The sequence below is a fragment of the Platalea leucorodia genome, assembly GCF_965183815.1.
Source record: "Platalea leucorodia genome assembly, chromosome: 4".
Classification (NCBI taxonomy): Eukaryota; Metazoa; Chordata; class Aves; order Pelecaniformes; family Threskiornithidae; genus Platalea; species Platalea leucorodia.
Window position 1 is genome coordinate 7,319,547 of NC_138826.1, and position 17,920 is coordinate 7,337,466.

General features: G+C 48.3%; 2 protein-coding genes across 3 annotated transcripts in view; one reads left to right on the forward strand and one right to left on the reverse strand.

Moving 5' to 3' along the window:
* Positions 1 to 6,198, reverse strand: part of GRK5 (G protein-coupled receptor kinase 5) — a 170,295-nt gene extending 164,097 nt beyond the window's left edge. Inside the window, exon 1 of one of the 2 annotated variants that reach the window (XM_082310119.1) lies at positions 6,176 to 6,198. Coding sequence is in view for 1 of the 2 variants with exons in the window: in XM_082310118.1 (XP_082166244.1) it covers positions 3,136 to 3,187 (52 nt within the window). In the remaining variant the exon portion in view is untranslated. Of the gene's footprint in view, positions 1 to 3,135; positions 3,294 to 6,175 lie in introns of those variants that run through there. The other variant, XM_082310118.1, reaches the window with a different exon arrangement.
* Positions 6,199 to 11,864: 5,666 nt separating this feature from the next.
* PRDX3 (peroxiredoxin 3) lies at positions 11,865 to 17,156 on the forward strand. The gene is made up of 7 exons (XM_082310364.1): positions 11,865 to 11,947; positions 12,018 to 12,087; positions 12,278 to 12,419; positions 13,212 to 13,347; positions 15,131 to 15,234; positions 16,289 to 16,454; positions 16,964 to 17,156. Exons 1-7 carry the CDS (start codon positions 11,912 to 11,914, stop codon positions 17,015 to 17,017), a joined length of 708 nt encoding a protein of 235 aa, XP_082166490.1. The 5' UTR covers positions 11,865 to 11,911; the 3' UTR covers positions 17,018 to 17,156.
* The last annotated feature ends 764 nt before the right edge of the window (positions 17,157 to 17,920 follow it).

A 17,920-nucleotide genomic window follows, 5' to 3' on the forward strand; every position in this document is an offset into this window, starting at 1 on the left:
TTGGTTCCTATAATTAAACCAGATGTATTTTCTATTCAGTCCTAAAAGGGACTAGTGATTTGTGAAATGGGATTTTGCATCCAAGAAATGAGAAATGATAATTGAGGAAACAGCATAAATCTGTTCCTAATAAATTATAAATGAACTCTCAAATGCAATAAAACTCCATTTTTTTATGTTCAGACTGGCAGAATTCCGAGTACAATAAGTAACTTATGTGTAATTTTGTGTCAAAAACTTCATATTCTGCAAAAAGATGAAGATTTCCTGAAATTTATTCTCTGCTCAAAATTATTCAGTGAAATACATTTTTGTACGTGAACTGCATTTACTCTTTTTGTTGCTCTAATAAGATTACTCATGTATCACATGGCATCAGTTAATTCTGGGTGTGCTTCTCATTGTAATCATCAGGATTCGAGTGCAAGTATTTGTATAACAGTTATAAAACTTGCTTCCTGGTGTTTCAGCTAAAAAATTCACTTTGCATCGGGGGTTGCTTTAGTACAACTTAGTCACAAATGAAGTTACACAAGGGACCACAGAAAAACCACTAGCAAGGCCAAAGCAAATGAGTTGCAAAATTTAAGCCAATATTTGCTAGAAAATATTTGTGGTAGTCACTCGGCCCTGCTTTTGAGTCCCTTACAAAAGTCCTCACCTTTGGACTTAACGTTGCAGGTCTACCTAAACCTCCCTTTGAAACTAACCTGAAATTTCCCTTTTGCTGCTGATCCTGGGTTTGCGTTCTGCTCGCAACTGCGATAAAAATTCTGCTTTTACTAAAGCCTGCAGAGTAGATCCCATCATTTTCCTTCTTCTGACATTAAGTACCACATTGCAGGCACCAACCACCATGTAATTGAGCTAATATAGCTTTTACTTTTGACTTAACAAGTGGAAACACACATGCATGTACTTGGCTTTGGCTACATGTTCACCCAGCTAAATCTATTGATGGAGTCTGCAGGACCAGGAACAAACTTATTTTTAGATACCATAATCCTCAATATATTAATTTGCTTTTACTCTTAGTCTTCCATATGCTGTCCATCTTCTTCATCTGCAGTGATACCCACCTACGTTACTCCTTGCAAATTTTAAAAACACTTTACTCACAGCAGCTTGCGATGATAACTAAAAATGTGGAAACATAGGCAATACAGGCATAGTACTTGTGGTTCTGATGTCAGGTACATAACTTCTCCTTTGTTCTTCGTTTCCAAACATTTCACACCCCCTCCAAGAAAGCTTTCAAAATAAATAAGCACCAGGCCTCAAAAAAATGTTGGAGCTTCATACATGGCTAAAAGAAAATTTGGAATATAGTTTGGAGTAAATCTTGATAAGAGTTCTGCCATTTGGATTATAGCTAACAGCTTCTTTAATACGACTTTAACACAATAAAATGACATTACTGTTGCCATCTTGCTGAGGATGGTAGAAAAAGACCATAAAACTGAGTGGAACATTTAAATTTACTTGCAAAATATTGGCTCTCTGAAAACAACACACAAAAACTGTAATTAATACCAGTCCTTTAAAGTATTCCTAAAGTCTACTGAAATCTAAACCGATATTGTATGGCTGATAGCAACAACTGCATCCTAAACCATATAAAAAATGACAACAGAAAATAAAAATTCTCCATCAGAAGTCAGAAAGTTAAAATTCACTGATCTGCTGAATGGCATAGCACTTTTGCCCTTATTATTTATAGAGCTTTTTCAGGAGGATCTCAGGACTTTACTCTTTAGCTAAGCCTCACAAGTTCAACAACCCAGAAGTTATATAAACATTATTTTACAATTTGAACTATTTTCCCAGCAAAAGGATCACTCCAGGGGAGGACTATTTGAATTCTTTCTTTTACTAAACTAATATTGCTTTACTCGTACTTCCATAGCTTCAGGGTGACCAAAGCTGAAGTCCACCCGAGCGGTCCCCAGCCTCGCTAGCAGGGGCTGGGGGGGGGAGAAAAAAAAAAAAAAAAAAAAGCTGCAGGTTATACCACACCTAAAAATGCCCAGTCTGGCAAGTATTTTAGGGAATAGAAGTTTGAATAAAGGCTTGGGAAAAGGGCTCATTTTAAACAGTAAGCAAGGAAATAGAGACATACATAAACCTGGGTTGCACCCGGCAGCAAACGGTGGCATCCCGGTGCTGCGGCCGGGAGAGGTGCTGCCGGTGCGCGGCGCCCAGCCTGCAGCCGGGGGGGAGCTGCCCGAGGGACGGGGTCCCCGCGGGGAGCCGGGGCGACCCCCGGCCCCGGCCCCGCTCCGCCGCGACCCCTCCTCCCTCGGGCACCCACCGCCCTGCGCCGAGAGGGGAAACGACGGGGGGAAAAAAAACAAGAAAAAAACAAAAACCAAAAAAAGCCCTGCGAGCCCGGTCTGCTGGGGGGTTCGGCTCCGCGGGCTCTCGGGAGGGGAGATGCTCCCCGCAGCCGGCGTCCGAGCGCATTTTCACCGCGCCGAGCAGCGGCGGCTCCGCGCCGGCGGCACCGGCATCGCCCGGAGCATCCGGCTGCCCGTCCGCAGCGGCTGCCGCGGGAGGCGGCCGCCCCCCCCCGGGGCTCCCGCACCCCCGGTGCCCCTGCCCGGCCCCGGCTGGGGACAAACCCCCTCTCCACAACGGGCATGTTGGCAGCAACACGCTATCACCTAATAACGCCGAATAAGGCAATGACTGTAGGTCGAAGCGATACGATCCTGCCGGTCTCACCACACGGCGCGGAAAGCTATTTGCAGATTTGCTAAGCCCTTTTGAATGAATGCATCTGCAGCTGACCTTTAACAATAGACGCTGAAATAGCACAATCTGTGGGACCAGATTTGGGGGGGGGGGCGGGCGGGAAGGGGGAAGGAAGAGACGGGTGAATATTGTAATCTCTGCAATCTCATTCACTTCCTTTCCCAAACCCCCGCACACAGGGGGGAAAGAGATTTTTTTTTTTCCTTCTCACCGGGGCTCAAACGAGCCGTTTCCAACGCCGGCTCGGCCACATGGCACCCCGAAAGCCGCCGCCGGCGGGACCGGCGCGCAGCCCCGCCAGCGCCCGCGGGCACCGCTCGGCGGAGGGGCGGCTGCGACAGGGATGCTCCGGCCCCCCCTCCCCTCCCGCCGCTCTCTCACCTTCCCTGGCTTTCAGCAAGACGGTGTTGGCAACGATGTTTTCCAGCTCCATCGAGGAGCTCGGGCAGCGTAGGCAGGCAGCGGCACTGCAGCAGGACGTCACTCCCGAGGTGCGGAGTCTCCGGGCGACCACCCGCCTCCTGCCCCTACCGCGGCATCCCCCCGCGCGGCATCCCCGCCTTCCTCCCCTCTCCCCCGGGCGGAGCCGCCGCTCCCCGCGCTATCTGCTCCCGCCGCACCTCGCCCCGCTACTCCATCCTCCGCCCCGCGGGCTCCCCGCCGGTTTGAGGGCTCGGGCGCTCCTGCCTCCCTCCCCCGGGGGTGTGGCACCGCGGAGCGGCCCCGCAGCCCCGCGCAGGCGCCATCCCCGCCGCCGGCTCCGCGGGGCCGGGCACGCCGGGACCTGTAGTCCTGGGGCGGCCCCGCCGCACCTGGCGCCGGCCCCGCGGCCGCGCAGCGGCCCCGCCGAGGGGCGGCCGGGGCCCGGCCGGGGGGGGAGGGCAGGGCGCGGGGCGGGGGCGGCCCGGGCGGCGGGAGCCGGCGGGAGGCCGCGGGGCGATGCGCGGAGCGGGACGCGGGGTCCCCGGGGCGGCGGCGCAGCCCGGGCGCCGGGCGCCACCCTGCGGCGGCGGCCCCGGCCCGGCCCGGGGGCCCCGGGGCTCCGCTGCCCGGCCCGCGGCGGGTCTCGGCGCTCCCCCCGCCCCGCAGGTGCTGACACCGCCGCGAAGGGGCCCCGGCAGCTCCTTCGCCCCCCTCTGCCATGCCCCGCGGGCCCCGGGCGCGGATCTCCACCTTCTGGAGATCCTCCGGAGGCAGTACCCGAGGGAATCCCCTGTTTTCTGCCACAGCTTTTTTTTTTTTTTTTTTTTAATCCTGGCAAGCAGTTGCGTGAGACATCAGCCACTTGTGGAAAGTTTGTGAATTCTGAGCCCTCTACTGCAACATAAATTCTCTTCTGTCTCTATAGGACGTGCTCATGTCAGCATGATTCCGATTTTCCTGGCAACAGGGTAGATCGATTCAGCAGGTCAAGCAAAGGAGGAGGAATAAAACCGACCCGTTACTTTCACTAACACTCTTCCCCCATCTGCATTGATTAAATCCACGTAAGGCAAATCCAATTAACGTGCACCTTCTTGTAAGTGGAGCATAAATACTACTTTTGCTTTTTTTCTTCCTTTTTTATCACACCACTCGTATTTCTGTCTACAGCTGGGCAGAAATGACTTGCAATAGCAGGACTTGCAGACTGCCCAGAACACATTTTCTGAACGTAGGAAAAAAAATAAGAAATGCATTTAATGAATAATACCTTGGGCATTAGGATAAAATGGCTCTAATAAATGCCTTTTGAACCCGATTTAAGTGTCAGAGGTTAGAACTTTGAAAGTTATTGTGCGTAGCAGGTGGCACTGCTATGTACAATCTTCCACATCCTCTCTCCTATCGCTTCAGAAAATGTTCAGCCTCTGGAAGCCATGCCATGTTGTGGTTACTTTCTTTGTAATGCCAAGCTCTATACAGCAGCAGTTGTGTCTGTAAGTACCGGAAGATTTTTCTCTGATTAAATAATTCTTAAGGGAAAAATTGCTTCCTGGAAACCAGAGCCTTAGCATAGAGATGAGGTTCCTAAGGAGTGTCTGCCCTGCTTGTTGTTTGACCACTTCTGCGCAAGGACTGGTGCTCGCTTGTAAACAGAGCAAATTACGCTCAGGTTGTAAGTGCATTTCACATCCCTGCCCAGCCTCCCACTAATGGTCGTCACAAGGACAACACCAGCATCGCAGCATGGCTGATGCTGGAAGACACAGTGACACCTTTTATTACATACGATGTTTTTAACGCTACAAGCAACCCCTCTCTCCAAGGGAAAAATGAACACACGTGTCTTAGTCCCCACTTTGTGAAGCCGCACTTGCTGCAGCAGCAAGCTCACCTTCTGCTGGCAGCAATGGGATATCGGGGTGCTGGCCACGTCTCGGGATCAGGCTGTTCAGCAGGGAGGGATTTACCTTCATGGGAGACTCCGCAGCGAGCACTGACTGTGTTTGGCGTGTAACTTTTACAGAGGTGCCCGAATGAAGAGGGCAGACCTTGAAGATCTGAAGTTTGAGTTGCCCTTGGAAATCAGCACGCGCACCCCACGGCTCTACTGCTCCTCTTTTATCTAACATCTATATGTACCTCTAGACACACAGAGTCACCTGTGGTGTCGCCCTGGAGCGTGACTCCAGCGTGCTGATGGTGTCCTGTATACTTTGTGAGCGTTTATTTAATTCTTGGAAGGGTAAGTAGATTCATCAAAAGAGTTACAACAGATCTATACGGTGTTCGTAAATCCCATGGAGCTACCTAGTGTTCGTGAACGGCGCAGCTCTGAAGCACTTCACGCTCCTGGCAACCAAAGGCACGGTTACACAGTCCCTTCGGAAACAGGGGCAGCAATCGAATGGAGCGTTGTGCTGCTGCCAGAGTGGTTATTTCAACTAAGCTGGATGACTTTGCTTTGAAATGGACTAGGAGCAGTCACATAACTTAAGTGTGGCTGAGTGCAGGGAGTGGAAAGCTGAGCTCTACTACCAGACTGCTGAGATTCTGCAGTAACATGTCTTAGTTACACATCTACATGGAGAGCAGCAATTCTGACTTCATGTTTATCAGTAAGAACAATGGACTGGGTTTTCTTAATGATTCTTACAGTATTTAACAAAACAAAACTTGTTTCCAATAAACCTGAGTCAATGTGGTGCACCACGACATGGAAGGAGGTGTCTTCACTAGCACAATGCTCTACTTTGAAACACAAAATCAAGTCAATCAGTCCTTACCGCGTCTCTCTTTTCTACTACAGTTTTTTAAGCCTGAATATACCACTGATACACGACAAGGGTCTGCTTCAGCGCAGGCCCCAGATGGATGGCCCCTTTCACGGATGTGGCTCCCCATGGGTTGCCAGAGCAAGTGCCACTGCACAGACACACTTGCCTTAAAGCCCACCAGTTGGTCTTTGCAAAACCCACCGCAGCATTTGGAGTCTTACCTCATGACTTCTTCATAGCTGTCGGGATCTTCATTTTTGTGTCACCTGGAACACCTGGTTCACAAAAACAACAAAAATAAAAAATATTAGGAAGAGGTAGATTTATTTATATTCATTTTCTCTTGTGACAACACAGTCCTTTAATTTCAGCGTATGTCCACACCTGATTTAATGGAGCAGTCAGGTTCTCTGTGAGCGAGGGAGAAAGAAACAGGAGACCTGTGAGCCTGTTCCACTGCTTTATCTTATTCTATTCACTCTTGTAAACTCGGGTGCTGAAATGCTCAAACAGGGACTCAAAGACAGGGTGGTGGGGAAGGAACACGGGTCTTTTTTGCTGGCCTAAAGATCCTGATTCAGTGCTTGCTGGGAGAAAAGGGAAAATTTAGTCTGAATCATATGCAGAAGCAGCCAATTTTGGAAGGAAAAAATAAAAAAAAGACATTACCAAAAAACAGTTAAACTCTGACAAATGTGCTTTCTAAGGTGCTTAATGTGTTTGGTCATTCTGCTTTTAAATAAAACATCTTCATCCAAAGTCATTCAGGAAAGGCTCAGAAAAAAACCTTTTTGAGTGCTGAACATCAGGATAAAGCAGGGTTGGCAGCCATCTTTCCTTTATGGGAAAAGAGAGGTTTGTAAATGAAACGCCAACACCGTGCGAGACCCAAATGCATCAGTGTAATAAGAATAGGAAAGCAGCAAGGCAGAGTGTGATATTCTGAGCCACTCTAAGGGATGAGTCATCGGCAGGGTGGGCTCAGGCAGCTCCAGCCAGAAACACAGCAGCAACACACCCAGTTTTATCCTGCCACCAGAGAAAAACCACTTGGCCTCAGTACAACCTGCTTGAAATGGCAGGATAAGAACCCAAAGCGAACCAGGTATCGAAAAGGCTTTTGCCTATACTTATCAATCGGCAACATACCCTAACAGCAGCTGTCTCCTAAATCCATGTTATAATACACAATTAATGCAGCGAAGCCTGTTCATTATTAGCTCTAAGCTGGATTGTGTTTGGAATGGCTTCTGAAACTTATTCCTACAAGCAGGTAAATTCTCTCGCCTCCTGCTCAGATTCGGTACCAGCAGGTGGGAGCACACAGGCCTGTGAGAAAGCATTTGCAGGCAGCTGTAACCTTCCAAGGAGCCCCTCTGCGTAAGGACAGAGGCTGCCATCTACCAACAGCCACGGGGTGATGCATCGTGTTGTCCAAACCGAACTTTTTGCTTTGGTTTAGCTAAAAATGTTTATGCCTCTGTTGTTTCTTTCCATTTTCAAACCTTTTTTTCAGTTCTCTATTTCCTCAAGGTAGAGGACAAATTATTGTTACAGCATTTAAGCACATGGAATTAAATAACCTGCTAGAAGATGAGCAGATTTTATTTTTTAAACAAGCAGACATACCCTGCACAGAATCTGCCAGTGACCCACAGGAACAGGAGATCCGATTTGGGATTTGCTCACCCCTTTCATCAAGTGTAGAGAGAAGCAGCTACCTTTTCACTAATATTTTGGTGTGTTAATGATGATTTTTCAAAGAGCTCTTTAGAAACTAACTCTCACAAAACAATAATGGTAACAACACACAAGCATTATCTACCACTTTTTATCAACATAACTCAAAGTTTTTCACCAGAAAGGCATATTTAATTATTCCCAGATAGGGAAATAGCGGCACAAAGTGAGAGCAGGCAGATAAGTATCCTAACCAAAAATAAAATGTACATCTCCCATTATCCGTTCAAGTGCCTTATCCGCTGCTCTGCACCTTGTAACAACACAAACTTCTCTCAAAAGCCTGCTGAAATCCCTGGAGAGTCTTTCACCAACTTCAGATGTCTCAATTTGAACCAGGCTTAAAGACTCTAATCTTTCACAGGTGAACATGTCCATGCACTGCTGAGTTCACGCTGTACCAGTATGAACCAGCACTCCCTCAGTGCAGGATGAGACATGAGACTGGGGCCTGGCCCGCCAGGCTGTGGGAGACAGCAAGGCAGACAACCAACAAGATTCGGAGAAAGATGCGCGGATGCTGCCACTCAGTAGATTTATTTTGAACTTCGGATGGCAAGAAGAACCAGGTTTAGCCCCTGGTCTAGCCTGTGCGAGAGCCAGAGCTGAGGAAAAAGGAAAAACTCTTTTGCCAGGTGTGCTTTGGCAGTGACAAGGTCCGTCTTCAAATTGTAGGGATGCCCAGTAAACAGGAAAATGGAAAATAAAGCCCCTGTTAAATGGCGGTAGTTCAAGCTCTTGCCCAGGAGTCTGACAAGCTGAATTATGGTGCCTTCATAACAAAGCATGAGCAATATTTCCCCACCTATAAGCCAAGCATTTAAACAAAGAGTTTTAAACAAATACAACTTTCCGGGGAGGGGGGAAGGACATCGTTTTAGAATACATCAACTTAGAAGTTGTGAATAATCATCTGTGGGTGAGACAACCATCCTCAGGAAATCCTAGCAATAGCCCTTTTCTTGCTGCCACAATACAGCTCCCGCAGCTGAGGGAAAGGAACCGCTGCGGCCCAGCCGCCGGTGCATGGTTTGCTGCCCAGCCGCAGGGGACTCAGCTGGGCGAGCACGTCTCTCCGTTCGAGGGGATGTGCCAGTCCGGCAGACGTGAGCGCAGACGTGCCATTCTGCACTGCTATTGAGGGAATCAGCCCAGGCCGTGGCTGATGTTTCTTTGCTACTCCTCACCGACAGTCCCTGCTCTGCAGGTGTCCCGGGCTCAGCTCTGCTCCTCACTGCTCCCCTGGCAGCCCTCAGCAGTGGCACCAAGACATCCCTAACCTCTGCTGCGGACACGTCTCTCGACAACCGCTCCTTCCCTCTCCATCTCCCAGGGCTGCAGACTACAGCACAGCTCACCCACATCGTATCTGACATACTTTCTAACACACAAATAATAGTTTACTCACTTCCACTTTTTGGCTTGGAGGGGTTTTTATGCAAGAATGCCCCTAACTTTTAGGCAACAGACATGCAAATAAGCCGAGTAGCTCAGCTAGCTGGCCCCCCTCGTTCAGCCAGTGACCTTCCCAGCAGAGTCCCTGTCCAGCTGGCACTTTCAAGCAGCCCCGGTTCATCGGCAAGAGTCAAAACTGAACTTCTCTGTCTCACACACCTTCAGGTTTCCCCTAGCAAAGTGCTAATAAGAAGCGAGGGGTACGTAAGGCTCCTTTACTCAGAACCTGCTAGTTCACTGACCCAGCACTGCGCTTGCACACACCTATGCACATGTGCTCAAATGCACACGCAGAGCTTGTTAGAGGGTGTGGAGCCTGAAGAGAACAGCTTCAAAATCAAAAGCAATAGCGATGTCTATTTGAATTCAAGGAAACCACTAGATGTAGGAAGCAGTTAGACTGCTACGCAGGTGGACCCCATACAGGGGTATCTGTATCCTTTAGCATCCACATTTTCTTCTCCGTCATCTCACCATGGCTAGAGCAACCGTTCATCTCCTGCACCCTCGTGCAGAACACCTCCGTCTTTATCATCTCCTTTTGGGTACCTCCATCCTCATCACAAGCTCAGCCAGCCACCCAGTACCTCTGAGCATGTGCAAGTAGATAACGTTATTCTGGCTGCTCTGCTGGGCACTGCAGTTATTGAGACAGTTATCAGAGCCACATTTCCCGCTGTCATTGGCTACATCTGGATTAATAAATTTAGGAGTGCCAGAGAAAGGCACTAGCAACTGAAACTAGTGATAATGTTGAAGGCTCAGAAAGCTCTCAGCATGCTTTTGGACAACACCAACCAACACGGCCCCAAACAGTTCCCTGGGCATAGTAGAGAGTTAATACCAGCTAGAGACCAACCCTAACAGGCAGGCTGCACACAGCCTCCCTCTTTTGAAGGCTCAGAGACTGCACTATTACCGAGGTGACCGGACCATGCCAGACAGATCAGTACCAGGAATAAGTCTGTTAATTTGTTCAGAAGTACAGATGCAGTATCCGCTGAGCTCATCCCAGGGGCCTGGGATGGTGCTGACATTGCTCCGGCTGCCTTTGGCCTTGGCCCCAGCTGCTGGTGGCTGAGCTCATCCTGCTGGCGCAGCCAGACTTCTCTCTAGTTCACAAGGTGGGATCTCCCCTTCGTAAAAGCCTGTAGGTATTTACAAATATGAGTATTAAACGAGAAATTACCAAACCCCAGAAGTGAAACTGTGTTCAACTCCATTTGACTACTTAGGTGAAGAAACACACAAAAAGCAGCTAAGAAAAGATGGACTTTTAGAAAGTGTTTGATTTTCAGTACTTTGGGTTGTGTACGCCGCTTGTGCTGCTCCAACACACGTGGCCTAAAACAGGGTGGGCAGCTGGCGGCTTCTTGGTGACGGTGATCTCTGTTGCTGCCACCATCAGTTATTTGACAAAAATAGCCTGAGAAAACCTTGTACTCCTCGAATGACTCTGTTAAAGTAGCTCCTTTAGCTTGAGCTGTGGCAGTTTGGGCTTCAACAGCAGACTCTCTGAAGCCCCCAGCTTCAAGCAAACAGGTTTGTATCTATCAGGTGTGGTCCCTTCCACAAGCTGTACACCTTTCCCGCGCTGCTTCCATCTGGCAGGAGACAGGAGGCCTGTGGTGGGGTTTTACGACTCTCCTACCTACCCCAGAGCTAACGTGCACCCCAACCGCTCCTGCTCAGGCTGGACCGGTGTGGTTCCCCAGTGCAGCGAACAGAACTGGGACAAACCTCCAGGGCAGACGGAGGCCACAGACACACATTCAGCTTAATGCAGCGCCGCCCATTAGCGGCAGTAAGTGCCTGTGCGAGAAATCAGGCAATGACTTTGGTTTGCATCAGCTCACAGCCAAGAGGAGCTAAGCAGGCATGCGTCTATCATGCCATAATTGTTTAATTACGATTAAACAACTATAACCTGAGTGAGTTCAATAAAGTCCAAGCCAATTGCATTGGAAAAGTTTGTATCTGGAAGGTTTCTGAGCACAAGCCATGCTGTTTGCTCTGTTTCAGTCTGTATCAGCATACGCCAAAGCTAGGTCCCACAGGCAGCCCTGCCAGCGGGAAGCCCGCAGCAAACAACATCGAGGTGCTGGAGCGTGGCCAGAGAAGGGCAACGCAGCTGGGGAAGGGTCTGGAGCACAAGGCTGGTGAGGAGCGGCTGAGGGAGCTGGGGGTGTTTAGCCTGGAGAAGAGGAGGCTGAGGGGAGCCCTCATCGCTCTCTACAACTGCCTGAAAGGAGGCTGGAGCTGGGGGGGTCGGTCTCTTCTCCCAAGTAACAAGCGGTAGGATGAGAGGAAACGGCCTCAAGCTGCGCCAGGGGAGGTTTAGGTTGGATATTAGAAAAACTTCTTCACCTAAAGGGTTGTAAAGCATTGGAACAGGCTGCCCAGGGCAGTGGTGGAGTCCCCATCCCTGGAGGTATTTAAAAGCCGTGTAGATGTGGTGCTTAGGGCCATGGTTTAGTGGTGGGCTTGGCAGTGCTGGGTTGACGGTGGGACCTGATGATCTTAAAGCTCTTTTCCAACCTAAACGATTCCATGTGATTAAACGCAGCCCGGCCGCCGACCCGCAGCGCCGCAGGCTCAGCCCAGGGAAGGCGCCTGTCACGGCCCCCTCCCGGTCACAAACCGCGGCCGGGGGCCAGCGCTGCCGGCGGGGGCGGGCGGGGCCCGGGGCCCGGGGCCGTCCCTCCCCGTCCCGTCCCTCCCCGCGCCCTCAGGGCCCGGCTCCTCCCGCCGCCGCGCTCAACATGGCCGCCGCGCTGGGAAGGCTCCTGCGGACGGCGGTGAGTGAGCGACCCTTCCCCGGCCGCCGCCCGGCCCCCGCCGCCTCTGACCCTCCCTGTCCCCCCGCAGGTACCCGCTGTCGCCGGGAGGACGCTGACGGCGCGGCCCCTGCCCTGCGCCCGCCGCCGCTTCAGCCTCGGTAAGTGCGGGGAGCGCGGCGGGGGCGCGCGCAGCCCCCCCCCGGGCGAGGCGGCGGGAACGTCTGCGGCGGCCTGCGGGGCCCGCCCGCGGCTGCGCCGGGGAGGAGCGGGAGGCCCGGCCCGGCCCCGGGGCTCGGCTGGCGGCGGCCCGGCCCGGCCCGGCCCGCAGCTCGGTTTTCTCCCCCCCAGGCCCTTCGCGGTTCGCTCCGGCGGTGACACAGCACGCCCCCTTCTTCAAAGGAACGGCTGTTGTTCACGGAGAGTTCAAGGAGCTGAGCCTGGATGATTTCAAGGGGAAATACCTGGTGCTCTTCTTCTACCCCCTGGACTTGTGAGTGCGGGCTTCTCTCCTTGCAGATGGGCCTCCCGCCTTGCTGAAGGTCATCCCAAGCGCTGCAGGCCATTGCTGTGTAAAGCAGCTGGTTTTACCTTATCCGGGCCAGCCTGGCAAGGCAGCCGTGTCTGTTTCTAGAGCGTGAGTGATAAGACTTGGGGGCTAATGGCCACTGTGTGCGAATGGCCACTGTGTGCTAAAGCAATGGATCTAGTGGCTAGAGAGCATCTTCTAGCTGCCGGGACTGCGTCAGGAGGTAGACCTGGCCTTGCAAGCGTGGTTCCTCTCACGGTCGGATCCCAGGGGTGAGGGCATTGCCTTGCAGTTCAGGGTCGCGTCGGAGGCTCTCCGCTTTTCAGCGGCAGGGCCAGCAGCACTGCAGCTACACAGCTCCAGAGCAAAAGGTGAACAGATGGGGTTGAGCCTGTCCAGAAGACTTGAATCGCCAAGAGCATCCTGGCATATGGGAGGACTTAACCCGCAGTCCTTTCTGCTATAGTTTCCAAAAAGTCAACTGTCTAGAGAGGGTCTAGCAAAGACAGTTTCTCCATCTCTAAAAAATCTGTCTAGAACTGAGAGCTGAAAACTGGTGTGCCAGCTAGGTGGCTATGGCTGTTGCTTTGAGACCAACTGAAACTAATCTTGAGCAGGAAACATGGTTAAAATTATCAGGCTAAAGAAAAACGCTCTGCTGCATTAGTGCCTAGAAACAGACATGAGAGTCTTTTCTAAAAAAATTCTCTGAAAAGATTGCAGAATCATTACAGCCTGTTCTCTCTTTCCACCCAGCACCTTTGTCTGCCCCACAGAAATTGTGGCTTTCAGCGACAAAGCAAATGAATTTCATGATGTGAACTGTGAAGTGGTGGCAGTTTCTGTGGATTCTCATTTTTGTCATCTGGCCTGGATAAATACACCACGAAAGGTATGAATTGAGCAGATGTTGGGGGCTTTCCCTGTTGGTTTTTCTTTTCACAAGAGCTCCTGAGAAGAAGAGTTGAATAAACAATTGTGCAAACACCGATTTCAGTAGACTGCCTAAAGTGATATGTGCAGTGATTAACTTCTACATTTGATGACATAATTCTGACCTCGGTCTTTGTTTTCTCGCTCTTTTCCTTAATAATTCGGGGGATTTTTTCACCTTTGTTTTGCTCTCTTCATAGTCTTGTAGGTTACATCATATCCTTATATGTTTATCTCGCAAGACAAATATATGTCACTGTCCTAAGCTGCCTGTTACAGCTGATGGTTTGTGTGCACCCTCACAGAAAATGAACAGCAGCTGTTTAGTCATTATTGTTAACCAGTACCTAACAGTGGTGGCTTCAGAATGGAAGCAGAAGAACAACCAGCTTATCCAAGCGCTTGTATTATTAACTTTCACTTGCTGAAATGGTCCCACTTCTGCAATACAAACGGAGGCCCTCAGCTTTCTTCAGGGAAAGGAAATGATAATGACGGCCTTTTACTGGAGAGGAGCCTCTTCCACGTGTATATAAAAATACACGCTGGCGATCACATAAAGCACCTCACTGGTTTGGTCGGTTGTAGAGAATCAGAAGTGTTGCAGGAAGGTGCAGAAGCTCCTGTGCCGTCGGTCGTTACCCGTGTGGTGGTGTGGACGGCAGCCTGCAGTAGTGCTCGCAGACTGGGACCCTCCAGGTGCACAGCTCTGCCGTCGTAACCTGCAGGGGAGGGAGGAGAGTTAGATTTAATATGGCTCGACTGAACCTATTGAGAGTATTTAATTTTCTGCATGCTTTGTTCAAAGCTCTAAAACGGGATTGTGGACTGACTTCACTGTTTTACGTGAAAGCTGTTCAGCGTATGCCAGTCAGGCACCGCTCGTGTATGCGTAGCAAAACGCCCTGAAAAGGGTGGAAAGAATTCCGTGGTGGCGCAGACGGGAAACTGACACTCGGAGAAGCTCAGGCCTTGGTTTCTCCGACATCTGTGTCCAAAGCTCTGCCTATGAGAACTCTGTTGCAGACAAGCATTTGCAGGATCAGGGTCTGAGTGACTGAGATTACACAATGATTCACTGATGATGCCAGGAATAGAAAAGCTAACAAACTCCGGGCTTGTTTCAAGGATAGAGAGCTTATCTCTGTTGCAGTTCCAGTATGTTGCAAAACTGAAAGAAATCTTGGTTGACTCTCCAAACAGTATTTAAATTGATTTGGGGGAGGAAAAAAAATATGTGCACTAAATAGAGAGAGCAGCAAAACTCTGACATACCTAGCGTGGCTGTGAGAAGCCTTGTGTTTTGTCTGTTCATAGTATGCAGGTTTGTTTTCCCTTCGCTCCCCACCATGTTCATCTTGTTTAATTTTGAACACTTAAATATGCAGTAGAAATTTTTGTATTCAAAGCTCCTGAATAAGGTATAAGGGAAATCTTTCTGAACATCTATGACTCTTGTCACAGGTAGCCTTTTACCACCAAAATAAGCAATTCTAAACTGCTTAGTGCAGAAGAAGTTTTCATGTTGCAAGAAACCAAATGTTGCTGACTACTTTAAAAACCCCACCAAACAAACCAAAACCAACCAACAAACCCCCACCTCCCCAGTTCCTTTCATGAAGGAAATGGCATGAATATGTTTTGTTGTTAGTATCCCCTCAAGAGCACCCAATCTAGCTGCTCAAGAAGGATAATCCTAAAAAGTGTTTTGTAACAAAATGGAATCTTACTCTTTTCTCTAGAGCGGCGGTTTGGGCAAAATGAATATTCCAGTTCTGTCGGACCTCACAAAACAAATCTCCCGTGATTATGGTGTGCTGCTAGAAGGACCTGGCATAGCACTAAGGTAACGTGTGACTGCTGATAACTCCGCTATGACATGACCCAGTCTAAAACAACGTGAGCCATGCTGTCTCCTCCTGCAGGGGAAACTGCACAAGGTTCGATCAAATGAAGACTGTAAGATGTTACTTTTTCTGCCGAACTTCTGCTGGATCCCACCCTAGGAAAAGGGCACATGACCGTTACGGCCATTAGGTTGAGAATGAGGCCTCTCTGAGAACACATGCAGGGGAGAGCCAGTTATTCTCTTCTGAGTGAGCAGAGAACTCCATGTCACTGAGGAAAACAGGAGTAGGATAGAAGAGCATTTTACATTTTTTTATGTTTTTTCACAATTTAGGTCTGTCCCTTTGTTTTGTTTTGTTTTCTTTCTTCTGAAGGGAGAAGAGACTGCCTTAACTTCTGTGTGAGAGGTTTCTAAAGCGGTAGTCCTAGAGGCCACTACAGTCGATCCCGTAATTATCTAGAATAAAAAAATTGACATTTTCTTCTCCACCATGGGAATACTTATTAAAAGCAAATAGTGGTCCCTGAGATCCATTGGATTGGGTAGGCGTCTTCTGGAGATATTCGGTTCCTGATCTCTTTGGATCGGGAGCTTCTGACATGTGTTTGTTGACAAATTAAGTTAATTAATATGCTAAGACTGGGACTTTGGTTTTCACAAATGTTTATATGCAACAGGATTTAATTTAGTAGCTTAATGCGTAAGCAACTCTTCACTCAATACCTTTGGATTTTCATATCAAAAAGACATGGGAAGGATGCCAGCTGTCAACCTTGCATATAGGTGGAATCAGAAGTTCTGCCTTTGTTGTACATCTGTCTCGGATTAACAGTCTTTATGCATACTTTGTAATTTCACAATACCGTACCAGTTGACTGGTTCTTGGCTTTTGATCACTGCACTAACAAACAATATATCGAACGCTGTATTGCTACTCCTAACTCTGATATCTGCATCTAAGCATAACTGCCTTGCTGAAATAGTTCATCCCGTTTCTTGTGTTTGGTCTTGGAACGTGAGTTGCATTCCCTAAATTCTTCCTCAATTACAGAGGTCTCTTCATCATTGATCCAAATGGGATCATCAAGCATCTAAGTATCAATGATCTCCCCGTCGGTCGTAGCGTGGAAGAGACCCTCCGCTTGGTGAAAGCATTCCAGTACGTGGAAACACATGGAGAGGTTTGCCCGGCAAACTGGACTCCAGACTCCCCTACAGTAAGTGTCTGCTAAATACCACTTTTCTAAATATAGACGCTGGCGTATTTTTGCATGTCTGAAGGGCTGAGAACCACTTTAACCTGAGGTGCTTGACTGAATCTGTGCCGGTTGAATAAATCTGAGGCTTTTATCGGTTGGACCGATTTAGTCTATTTGTATGATATTAAATGTGTGACTTCTGTGAAGAAAGGCACTGATTTTCTTTTAGAAGACACAAATTGTATTTAAAACTCTAAATTTGACTTGTGCTCTCCACCAGTTGTCTTCAGATTTTTTCACTTATTTAATGCCCTGCTTGGTATTTAGCAGGAAATATGTTCTATACTTAAAATTTGCAAGTAGGAGCTTGTACATCATTTAGGCTTTCATCTTGCAACGAAGTGCAAAACCAGAAATAACCTATTGTTTTTATAAAGTATGTGTGGATTTTCTTGGATAAAATGTCAAATCTTTAATTTTTTTTATCTTAGTTATAGCATATAATAACTAAACTTTCTTCTTGACAGATCAAACCAAGCCCAGAAGCTTCTAAAGAATATTTTCAGAAAGTGCATACATAAAGACTCAAATATGCGGACAGAACTCTCAGTTACCATACACTGGAGACATTAAGAAAGCAGCCGCGATTATAAAAAAAAAATTAAAATCACAGTTCTCCTTTTCTGATGCTTAAAAAGAAATTAAATGTTGAAATACTTACTGACTCCCTTGTCTTGTTTTAAAAAGAAGGGTAAAAACTAAGACTTTTCTTTTCCCCCCCTTTTGCAACTTGTTTCCTGAATTTCTGTGACCACCAGTCATCTTCCTGAATGTGACAAGTACACAAAATACAGTTGTTCTCCACGGCGTTTTTTCTTCTTTTCTTACCTAGTTTTGGACCACAAAGTATCCCGCATTTTCTTTCCTCACATGAAAAGTTAAATTCTGTAACAAGAATTTGATACAATGGGGGCAATACAGAAAATAGAATTTTGATACATGGTTTGTTTTTAATGAATTTGCAGAGGAAGAGATGAATGTAACAAATAAAAAAAAAATCCCCATTTTTGTGTGTAAATGCACTATAACTCAAAATGAATGTAAATATGTGCCATTTTAATCCTGCATATAGTCAAAGATGCAGTGCAGCTACACGGGAGCATTAACAAGCATGAAGAACTTGCATTCTGCTTGGGAGATGGTGAAAACTTGAACACTATTAGTGTACTTACTGGAGCTTAATGACAGTCTTCCATCATTTAAAGCATTGCTTATTTGCTTGAATCTGTCTCCAGGAAAAACTTAAGAGTGAAATGTTGTACTGCTTGAAAACAATGTGGCGTATTTCTAGCTATAATAATAAATCTTAACATTGACTAGCAGCAGGTGTGTTGCTTTCCTCTCACTTTTTCCCCAAAGATTGCTGTTTCTCTGTTTTGAAGAAGCTGGGTAAGTTGCATTCCCTTAGAAACTACCTTCTCTAC

Coding starts and splice junctions, on each gene's coding strand:
- PRDX3 (XM_082310364.1), top strand. CDS start 11,912: ATGGCCGCCGCGCTGGGAAGGCTCCTGCGGACGGCG. Junction 11,948..12,017: donor GAAGGCTCCTGCGGACGGCG/GTGAGTGAGCGA, acceptor GTCCCCCCGCAG/GTACCCGCTGTCGCCGGGAG. Junction 12,420..13,211: donor TTCTTCTACCCCCTGGACTT/GTGAGTGCGGGC, acceptor CTTTCCACCCAG/CACCTTTGTCTGCCCCACAG.